At 29.8% G+C, this 12177-nt stretch overlaps 1 protein-coding gene across 6 annotated transcripts in view; it reads left to right on the forward strand.

Annotated features, from left to right (window-relative positions):
* COL11A1 (collagen type XI alpha 1 chain) overlaps nucleotides 1-12177 on the forward strand; it is a 196621-nt gene that overhangs the window by 61024 nt on the left and 123420 nt on the right. For 5 of the 6 annotated variants that reach the window (XR_009564559.1, XR_009564560.1, XM_060301975.1 and 2 more), the window contains 3 exons: nucleotides 4246-4416; nucleotides 10007-10123; nucleotides 10730-10819. Coding sequence is in view for 4 of the 6 variants with exons in the window: in XM_060301975.1 (XP_060157958.1) it covers nucleotides 4246-4416; nucleotides 10007-10123; nucleotides 10730-10819 (378 nt within the window). In the remaining 2 variants the exon portion in view is untranslated. The remainder of the gene's footprint in view (nucleotides 1-4245; nucleotides 4417-10006; nucleotides 10124-10729; nucleotides 10820-12177) is intronic. The other variant, XM_030868841.2, reaches the window with a different exon arrangement.

Raw genomic sequence — 12177 nt, forward strand, 5'->3', positions numbered from 1 at the left:
ATAAGCTAAATATTAGAGTCTATTCTAGCTATTTACAAAAAAGAATAAAAGAAAATCTCAGAAACAATCTAATTTGTTTGATTGTACTGCCTCATAACATATAAAAATAAATAATTTTGATGCTGGACACACTAATAATAGTATGACCATTATAAGCCATATAATTTTGTGGGTGGGTATTTGCTGATTCTGCTTTATTTCATGTTTTACTGGGAAATAAAGTAGGTGTTTCCTTATTTGGGTGTTATCTGAACATATTAACATGTTACATGCACTTTCAAAGCACTTTTTGAATGAATGATTGAATGAAATGACTAAATAACTGAAGAAATATAGTTAAATCTGATTGTAGAGAAATTTCTGAATTCAACAAAATTTATCTCAAGGATTACTAAACATTGTAATATATCATGTCAATGAAATTTTTATTGGCAGATGTGTGTTTTTGACATTTTAATTTTAGTCATTTTTCTGTTACTAATGAGACATTCTAGATGCAGATCTTTAGCAAGTAGTTGGCGGTGTTCATTTAACTGTTAGGGTATTGAGCAAACAAGGATCAGACAAAGACACTAAAAATAAAAAGTTTGGAAATGAGATGTCTATAAAGGTCACTGAGGTCCAGGAAAGACCTGAAGAGACCCTAATATCTCAAATATTACTGACCTTGAGGATCTGCATAGCAAGAAATGAGATCTAAGGCAGAGTTGTAAACTGTTGGAATATTATAGGCATGCTCACACACAAATACATACTCAAAGTCTCTTGGCAAATAGTGAGAGATTTTTAAGGAATTCTCTGCCCAATCATTTGCTCATCACTAATCTAACTGAGCAGACACCTCAGTGGACACAGGAAACAAAGAAAATTGACATATATAATTACTTCAACAGGTCACCAGACAAGCAGCAAAAACAACCACAAACAAAATAACAACAAGCATTGAGGGGAGGGGGCAATGGAATCCAGTCTCCACAGGTGACATTTAAGATGTGCAGCTGTCAACAAAAAATTATGAGACAGGCAAAGAATCAGGAAATTATGTCCCATACAAAGGAAAAACAAATCTATAGGAACTGTCCTTGAAGACATGCAGACATTGGACTTACCAGACAAAGACTTTAAATCAGCAATTATGAGTATGTTAAAAAGAAAAAAAAAAAAAAAAAAACTAAAGGAAGCCACAGCTTAACAACTACATGAAAGTATGAGAATGAAGCCTTATCAAATAGAGATAAATAAATGTAGAGTGTCTTAAAAAAGAACAAAATAGATTGGGAGTTGAAAATCAATTGAGATTACTCAGTATGAAGAAAAGAAAGAATAAACTTGCAAAAAGTTTACAGAGCATCAAAGACCTGTGGGACACCATCAAGCATAGCAACATAGACATAATAATGAGTCCCAAAAAGAGTGGAGAGGAAGGAGGTACAAAGCATATTCCAAAAAATAATTACCAAAACCTTCCCAATTTTGATGAAACACATTAATCTACATATCTGAGAATCTCAAGAAACTGCAAGATAAATTTGTAGAAATCCACACGCAAAGTATTATAATCAGTCAAAAGACAAAGAAAGAATCTTCAAAGCATCAATAATAAAATAACTCGTAATATAAAAGAGATTCTTATTAAGACTAACAGCTAATTTTTTGTCAGATTTCATAGAGGCCAGAAAACAGTGGTTGACATATTCCAAGTTCTGGAAGAAAAAGATTGTCAACCAAAAATGCTATATCCTGCAAAACTATCTTTCAAAAAACAAAGAAAAAAAAAAACAAAGAAGAAATTGACATTCCCAGATTTATGAAAAACAAATAACGTATCAAAAGTAGAGCTGCCTTACCAGAAATAAAAAGGAATCCTTTAGATTGAAATGAAAGGACATTGGACAGTAACTCAAATTCACACAGAGAAATAAAAAAACACTGGTAAAATTACCAACATAAGTATATATAAAAACAGTACAAATTTTTGTTGTTGTTGTTTATAGCACTTTCCTTCTCTTATCTGTTTTAAAATACAATTGCATAAAGCAAAATTTATAGAACTATGTTGATGGCTTATATTGTATAAAGATGTAATTTGTATAACTATAATATTACAAAGCAGGGGAAAAGGGAAGAGTTATACAGAAACAAATTTTTGTATAGTGCTGATATTAAGTTGATATTAATCTGAAAAATGTTATAAATTAAGATAATTATAATCCCCAAGGTAATCACTAAAACAAGAACTCTCTAAAATATAGTAAAAGAAACAAAATCATTAAAATTGTTCACTAGTAAATATCTATTTAGCACAAAAGAAGATAGAACAAAATAAGAGAGTAAAAGAGTAACGAAAAAGGAATGACATATAAAAAACAAATAGCAAAATATCTACTAAGTTGAGACAACTCAAATAGCTAGTAACAGCTGACTAGATAGACAAAATGTATTCAATAGTAGGTTCATACAGAAAGTTGTTATTTCAAAAAAGGAATGCAGTACTGATACATGTTAAAACATGGGTAAACTTTGAAAACATGACAAATGAAAGAAGCTAGTCACAAAAGGCCTCATGATGTATGATTCCATTTATATGAAATGTTCAGTGGTTACCAGGGGCTAGCAAAGGAAGAGATAAGGTGTGACTGCCATTGGTTATGGTGTTTCTTTTAGGGGTGACGACAATTTCCTGAAATTAGACATTGGTGATAGATGGAAAACTCTGTGAATGAACTAAGAAACACTGAATTGTCCACTTTAAAGGAATAAATTCTATATGTAAATTATATCTCAGTAAAGTGATATGAATGAAAATATAGATTTATGATCCATTAGCATAAATGCTAATTTTAAGGGTAAGAATATACAGGGCTTTTTAGACAGAAGAAAGAGCAATGCAAATAGAAATAACTATCACACCAAAGATAGGAACCACAGTATTCAATAAAGGATTGCCAGCTAGAACTAAATAATTTAATTCTTTTCTTGGCACTTTTCACAAGAGTCTGCTATATCTTTTCAAGTTATAAATTTTATTCTCCATTTTATTACAGTTTTAAATCTTAACCACTATATTGCACTCTCCAAGGGCAAGGATTACATCAAATTTATGTTTCCATCTCCAGTGATACTATGTTCAATGTCTTGTGTATAGTACTTTCTCAATCCACATTTGTTGATGAATAAATGAATATTGTGGTATAAAAGTGCTATGAATTCTTTCCTGCTCTCTAACTCAATGTTAGAGACTTCTAAAATTTTCATCAGGCTCTAAAGAGCTTATGTTAATCAGACGTAGAGAAAGCTGAAGTAACTTTGAAATTATTCAAAATGATATCAGGAGTTCTGTGAATCAGACTCATGAGCTCAGACTTACAGGGACTTGAATCACCAAGTCAAATGGATATTAACCCAGACATTCTTCTAGGACTGAATATAATTCTGAATTAATATGGTCATGACCCATAGATTTATATCAAAATAGTTTCATGTCAAATTAGACCCATGTGGAAATATTCAGATGGGTTTGAGAGAAAAATATTTGATCTTCCTCTTGTTTACACAGTTTCCAGAACCTTCTGGAACTAAAACTCTTTAGATAACCCTATTAATTATTTCTAATGTTTATTTTTTATTAAAATTATTCAGATTTCTAAATAAGTGAGTTTGATATATGCTTAGATGCTCCATTTTTAACAAAAATATGCCAAAAGCAAATATGCTTTTTAATTTGGATTTTTCTGGTCTCTGCATTTCTCATTCATATTTGTAAGTAGAAATTTCTTTTGATATTCAGTTCTCTAACAGAACTCAATAGTTGGATCTATATTTTCATTTAAAAATTCTTGTATAAACTTGCTTAAAAAATAATTCAATCGAACTCTTCCATTATTTAATATTGGAAATACATTACAGTTTTATAGTTTTAAAATCTTACTTACTTTTTTATTAGCTTATTATTCACATTTCATTTGTCTATTCCACACAGAGTAAACTGTGAATGCAGTTAAACCAAGTTTTAGCAAACAGATGAATATACTATAGATTCTCTGAACCACAATATAGCAGAAGATCTGATTTGTTAAACAGGTGTGAATTTCTCTCTCAATCCTATAGGACTGTTTTTAACATTGAAATGTAAGCGATTTCTTCTCATATTTAAAGATGAACTACACTGTGTCTTGGATAAATCTTGTTCTGGATATATGTGTATTCAAATATGCTGACTACATAACCATGTTTGTTTCTTGGCAGGGGGACATCCAGCAGTTGTTGATCATAGGTGACCCCAAAGCAGCGTATGACTACTGTGAGCATTACAGTCCAGACTGTGATTCCTCAGCACCCAAGGCTTCTCAGGCTCAGGAACCCCAGATCGATGAGGTGAGGACCGTAAGGTCAAGGGCAGATTTTCTCATTCCAATGGTAAGGACATAGGTTTGCAGTTTGGAGGCTCACCTCCATTTATTCACTTTTAATTAAACTTTACCTTGTATTTATAGTGTTTTAACATTTCTAAGAATATGTGATTTAAAGAAGATTTTTGGTGTTTGTTTCCATCTTAAGTATTTTGTTACATAATTTCTTAAAAATACAGATACTTCACATATACTGTGTAGAGGAGCATATTTTATTTGGGGGGAGATGAGAAAAAAGATAATTTCTCAAAGATATATTTTGTCCTTAGCATTTCAGTAATTAAAACAGCCTCAAGACAAGGGTAACTATTTTCTGGCATACTTGCCATATCCACAGGCCTTTGGCAATTCATGCAGATAAGAAAGGGACTTTAGTGCTATCTTAAAGTTGTCAGGCTGAGTTGAATATTTAGAGGGATTTTTTTTTTTCCATTTCTGTAAGGCTATGCTATATTGATATGTAAGTTTTCTTTTTCTTGCATAAGATTTGATACAGAGAGCAATGAAATGAAAAGCATTATGAACTGATTGCCATAACTAAATATTCATATTCTTTGATTAATATTATGTCACTTTATTTGAAACTTGGGTGTGAAACCATTCTTCCATGCTATTTTTGCAAGAAAATTCACCATAATGAAATTTGACTCTATTCTCTCTCAAACCAAAAATAAGTACATTTAAGTTAGCCATAGCAATTTTGTCAGACTTGAATATCCCAAAAAACAAAAAAAATATAGTACAGTGTATGCTTTATGCAGATTTTTAGATAATTCTTTAATGTGAATTTTCTGGAAATTAGAAAGCAAATACTGGAAGGAATTGAGTCTTTAGTTAGCAGCAAATCTATATTTTTATTTTTTTCTCAAGGTGAAGAGTTCTAAATTTTAGAAGGTGAGGGGGGAAGTTTAAAGACATCAAGACTGTCCTTATGTTTGAAAATAACTCAAATAGCTTTCTTCTTGACTATTAAAATACTATTAGATACCATCTTTTGAGTTCTACTATTTACAATAGGTTAGGATTTTATCTCTTAATTTTAATTTACTGTTATTTCTGCATGATAATTCAATTTGGATTTTACCATTTAAGTGCTTGAAATATATTTTTTGACATTACTTTCCTTTTTGAGGTATGATAGTGAATTCTGTTGCACTGATCTTTTCCATGACTTAATATTAATGTTTTTTTAAAACAGGATAAAGTCTTAAGAAGCTAACAGGAAAGCAAATATGAGAGAAAAAAGAGAAATTACTTGGATATTTGTGTTTGCTTCTTTCAGTTCTCAAGTGCTTCATTCTTTTTATTACCTCATGATTTATTAAAACAGTCTGTGAATTCCCTCATGATTTATTAAAACAGTCTGTGAATTCCAAGAAGATAGGTAAAATGTCCATCAGGTTTTAGTGTTTTTATATCTTAGAGATTATGTGGTGATTCAATATTAAAATTTATAACATTTAGTATGGGTGTTCAAGATGGGTGAGATTTATTTTGCTTTTGTTTTAAGAAAGATAAGTCTTGTTCTTTTTAGTAACAGATATGGCTCTGATTTTTGGAAGAATGAAGGTATGCATTCTTATTATATCACCTTGAGGTGTTTTATTCCCATGTTTTAATGCTATTACATCAGGTAAGCAGAGTTGTTTTAAAGCAAAATAATATTTTTAACCATTTTTGTCTTAAATTCATTTAGAAGTAGACTTTCCCTTTTTGACCTTAGTTGTTGATTCATAAATTTAACATTCTGTTGATAAATCAAACTTGTTTTTACTGGAAGCAACTGATAAGGAAAAGAGCATGCTGCTATAATAAAACCTTCATGAAAATCTGGTTGGGTGATGCAATAATAGCATTTCTTACAGTTTCTATGTTGAGTATGTCACAATGAAAAGTTTTTTTGAGGAATCAGCTCTCACTTTTTCCCCCAGTACTAAATTACATTGATACTTCAATAATAAGATAACTATTATATACTAGTATGAAAAACACCTGGTTAACAGAATTAGCAAGCCATCCTTATATTACTTTTGAATGATAGCCATTAATACATTATATTACAAATATGCATTTTAATAATTGCACTACAGATGTTTTACCTATACAAAATAGCAATGCAATGTTACCAGTGAATAAAGAACATAAAGTGCAAAATAGAGCATCAAACATACATGTTGTACTTTATATTGCTTAATTTATAATTAATAAATTTGAAAAATTGCATATTTATTATTCTGATTTGGATTAATAAATATATCAATTTATTTTATAAATTAACTCAAATGTGTTTTATTCAACTTGTGCTTTTGTATAGTTCATATCCTCTAAATAACATATTTTAATTCATTGTTAGGATTACATTTTTTATGTGTTTGGCACAGTATCACATCATCATCATAGAGTGAAATGTAAAATGAAGATAGATTTAGACATAGTGATAATATCAAACTATTATTCTATGTGAACCTCCACAATACCATTTATATAGCAAAGTAACTAATATTAAAATTATGATGGTTTTGTATTAAACCATCGTGTTAAATTATCCTTATATCTTAATAAGAAATTAGATGTTAAATCTACATATGGTTCTTTCTTAATGTGCTACACAGACTACAATGCCCTTTATACACTAGGCAATTGATGTTCTTCTTTTTAAATATATACATAAAGGATGGAAAAAGAAGAAGCAAGGGAAAAACAATATTTTATAAAGAAATTTCTTACCTTAATATTTTTTGCCCTTAATATTTATCATATATTCTAGTTCTCAAAGACGTTCAGGTATTTACTTATGCCACTATTTTTCTAACAAACTGAATAAGAACAAACTTGACATTTCTAGAAGAAGACCCTTTCTCCTCACATACTATAACTTATGCTAGGCAACTCACAGATCATAGGTGAGATCTTTCCATCACTGCACGTTTTTTTGCATATATACATCTGATTGATTACAAGTAGTTCTCTCTTCTTTACCTGCCTTTGAGACACCCCCAAATTCCATAGTAAGAAGGGAGAATCATCTCCAAAAATAGGTTGTAAAGCTTCGTGTAGACCAGCAAAGTCCTAAGTATATCAATACCCACCAGAAGGGGCATGTTGTTTAGATAAAGAAATAAGGAGAAGAGAAGCAGTGATTCTTTTCACTGACTGCTGATGGCTCTAAGAAAAACATGTACTTTAGTGCCTAAGCAGGTAAGCATGTTACTGCCTTCATTATTCCACGACCACAGCTAGTCTGCTTGATCTCCATGTGGAAAAAGTTTAAATAGAGGAGAGAATTATGGAGGTTGGAAAAAGTTTCCTCCTATAAGGAAAAAAAAAAACATGATATAAAGATAGTAAAAGTAATTGGTGCTTTGAATATCAGGCTTCATTTAAGATGCATTTAAATTGTCCATTTTTACAGTCCTTTATGCCTTTATATATTGTCTTATGTTTTTACAATTCATCATAGATGCATAGGATTCTGAAAAGTCTGCTTAATTTTAAAACTCTAAAGCATAAATTAGCCTGGCTAATCTTTTTTCATGTTTTAACTTCAAGCTGCCAGCTAGTAATTATATAAATCCACTATTTCTTATTCCAACATGTGTGACTATAACTATGGAAAAAAACTATTCATTAGACAATATTCAGTTTCCATTAATTATTTTAATATGTATCTAAATTCAGTATTTAATTGTTTTATTTATTTAATGATGCTATTGATTAATACATACTTTACCTTTCCTAGAAATAGTCGGCATTATATCTTGCTTGCAGAGTCATGAAGAAACACAAATGTTCAAAAAGTTATATATGCATTCTTCTATTTTAACAAATTCTACTCAAATACTAACTAGAATGAAGATTTGTTGAAGTCTTTAAAATGTATATTCAATGAAAATTAAACTATTGCTAGATAGGTAAAATTATGAATTAATTTCAATTAATTTAATCAAATTGAAGTTTTGACAATCATAAACACTGAAAGTATGTCTATATATATCAATATGACCTTCAGCTGAACCATCTAGAAAAGTTTCCTCTAGTGAGGGTATTTCATTAAGGGCCAGATATACAATATTGCCAGGGGGTCAGTTTTGAACATGTCTCATTATATGTCTTTGTGAAATTTGCACTCATTTGCATTGCTATATCTAATAGAGCTTTAAAATTAGAAGGCACAGTGATCACAGTTCTCTAAAAGACATGTGGTGAAGAGTTATTTTTCTGGCACATTAAAAGAGATATTTTGTCAATTTGAAAATACCAAGAGAGGTCCAGTTGGGATATAATGAAAATGTGACCAAATATAATTCTTAGGGAATTTCAAATAGGTTGCTTTTAGCATATATATATATATATATATATATACATACACACACACACATAGGTATATATGTATATATACACACATAAATATGTATTATACATAATAAATATATGTATACATATATATAAATGTATATTATACATAATAAATATATATGTGTGTATATACATAAATATATATACTTATACATAAATATATATTATAAATAATATATAAATATATATGAGTTTTAGCTTGTTGAGTTTGCTGCTTAGTATCTTTTGTTATATATGATCTTAATGGATTTACAGTTATTTTAATTAAAACCAATAATTAAAATATGTTTCACAATACCTATGTTGGTGTTTAAAAATTAAAATTTTGATAGAGGTGTTTGGCTCTGAAGGTGAGCAAGCATGTTATTTACAATATTAATGATTGTATTGCACATCCCTTTACTGAGAAACATACCTTTTTCTCCTAAATTTTTTTTTAATACAGAATAATCTAGTATTCCATTTTTCAGTTTGAGTTACATTTACATGGTTTAAGGTATCTAAGTGTTATGCTCTTTTTTCAATAGAAAAAATGCAGTATTTGTAAAACTGAAATGTATTAATTATAAACAGATCTAATTTTGAATCTTTTAATGGTTCACAAGTATTCTGTGCTCATTTTGATCTTAAGTAAGTCTATAGCAAATTAGTTATTTCTGAATAAACTTTAGATTGTATTTTTACATCGGTTCCAGTATTCCAAATAAAATATAGACTCATTTCATGTTCCTTTGTTCCCTTTCGTTTCTCTCCCCTTTCCGTCTCATAATAGATATGAAAATTCTTTCTTGCTTGGGAAGACTACTCTCCATACATTTATTTTTAAACATGTAGTTTAATGGGAAAAAAAAGGACCCATTGAAATTGCTGTAAGATAAAGGAGGCTTATGTGCAATTTTTACAAATCAAAATTAATGTGACTATTTAACAACTATGTCCAAGTATGTAATTGCTATGTTTGAATTAATATTCAACAATTAAAAGTTTGAATTAATATTCTAAACTTTTAATTTCCTCACAATCCTAACCACTATTCTGCTCTTAGAAAACCTGCTTTGTCACTGTTATTATACTCTGTATAAGACAGTATTACTTCTTGTAACACGAAGTAATATTTAAATAACAGTATTTACTTGTCTCTTAACTTTTACTAGTAAAAGTTAAGAACATGATTACCACTTTGTTAATAGTATTACCTGCAACTAACAAAATTGCCTGATATTTTTTCCTTTGCGATGTAGTATGCACCTGAGGATATAATGGAATATGACTATGAGTATGGGGAAGCAGAATATAAAGAGGCTGAAAGTGTAACAGAGACTCCCACTGTAACTGAAGAGACAATAGCGCAAACCGAGGTAAAAGCAAAGTAGCGCCTTTGTGTATGGGGTCCTGCTGTTTGTCATCCTGTGGTTCCTTATGTCCACTTTTCCTCAAACTTATCATAAACCTTTCATTCATCTGATTTCTATGACCTGATAACTGTGATTTTTATTGACAGTAGCTGTCCTGAAGGAATGATGCCCGGTTTGCTTTGCTTATCCTTCCTTTCATCCATGCTCTTTATTTCCCTTTTCATTTTATTTATGTTTTCCATTCCATCTTTCACCACATTTTACAGAAAAAGAAATTCAATTTCAAAATGAAGACGAAGACAGTGGCCACTAACTCAAAGAAAAAGTCCAAAAAGTTTACACCCCCTAAATCTGAAAAATTTGCAACCAAGAAGAAGAAAAGTTATCAAGCAGCAGCAAAAGCCAAGCTAGGGGTAAAGGTAGCAAAGAAAAAGCAATCAAGATCTCTCCTAGATAAGCTGGAAGATCTCTGATGATGAGTCATTGTCCTAACCCAACTAGATAAATACTCATTTGGCTAATACGATACCCCAGTTAAATCATGATTTCCATAGATTTTGGATTACCTTACATTTTTACTAATTGATTTTCTTTTGAATTTACCATTAGGCAAATATTGTTGATGATTTTCAAGAATACAACTATGGAACAGAAAGTTACCAAACAGAAGCTCCTAGGCGTGTATCTGGACCAAATGAGGTAATGCTCATAGACAGCATTAAATTTTTAAAATGTGTAATATTTCTTGGTATATTTCACTCTGGAAGAATCTATAACCTCTGAAAAGTTTGACATTTTTATTCTTTTACTGAGGTAAGAGAAACAATAGAATTGGCTCACTATTACTAAAAACAGTTCATTTAAAATTAACGTCAATTCAGATTTTGCATGACTCTTTGCTTCATGCAAATGCTAAATTGATCAAACTGAATTGACTGCTATCATTTTCTTGATTCCTCCTGGGATTGAGCAAGCTTCTCAAAATGTTGTGATTAAGGGTATTCACAACATGACCCTTCTGTGAGGAGGAGAATCCTCTAAAGTAACAACTGTATCATCAAATGATACAATTAGAATTTACTCCATCTGACCAATAATCATGCATTTTTATGACACAAATATTTTGAGAAAATATAGTCTTAGTTGATTTTAGTGGCTATTTACATTTTCAAACTTAATTATGGTTAAAATATTATATCTTAACCTTTTCCAGTCCTTTCTATGAAAATGTTTAAGTACATACAGGTACAAATAGAACAAATAGAACAATCTTCCTGAATTTCATACTATGCCTATGTTCTGATTATGAAAAAAATAAGTATACAATTCAGTTTAACTGGTATGAGGAATACCTGAATCATTTTAGTTATTAAAAATTTATATAACATGTGTCCCAGTGAGGCAAATTAACTGAGTGAGACTTTATATGCAAACACATAATTTAGAATAATAACATTTTAGGGTAGGAACCAATTTCAAGTTTCATCTAGTCCAAAATAATCATTTTCCAAAAATGGTTATCTTGATTCAAGGTGTTTATTTATATACCCAAATTCATTCATCTTTTGCTCAGATCTATGAACATAGTAATATTCTGATCCCAGATGATATGCACCCCCTAATGATAGTATATACTCATTGTTTAAGAATACAAAAATATTATGGTTATTGGACATTTTATTTTAGTTAACAATCACTAAATTAATCATTTAGCCACATTTTTCATTCACATGACTTTATGTAACACTACGTATTATTCAATATTGTTCTATCATCTAGATTCACTATGTTATAGCAAACAAGTTTTTTATGAAATTCAAAAGTAGCAAGATAAATTATTTAATTTATCAAATTTATTTAATTTATCAAAATCATATGGCCCAAAATTACCTAATAAATATCATTCAGATTTATGCTATTAATGAGAATTATTTATGAAAAAAGGAAATTATACTAGCTTTATTTTTCTATATCTCTGAGGTAGTATTTTTGATGTAATTTTTACTTTTAAGTGAATAATCTCATACTCTTTATGAGACTACACGGTGATATATTCT

The sequence above is a fragment of the Globicephala melas genome, chromosome 1, assembly GCF_963455315.2.
Source record: "Globicephala melas chromosome 1, mGloMel1.2, whole genome shotgun sequence".
Classification (NCBI taxonomy): Eukaryota; Metazoa; Chordata; class Mammalia; order Artiodactyla; family Delphinidae; genus Globicephala; species Globicephala melas.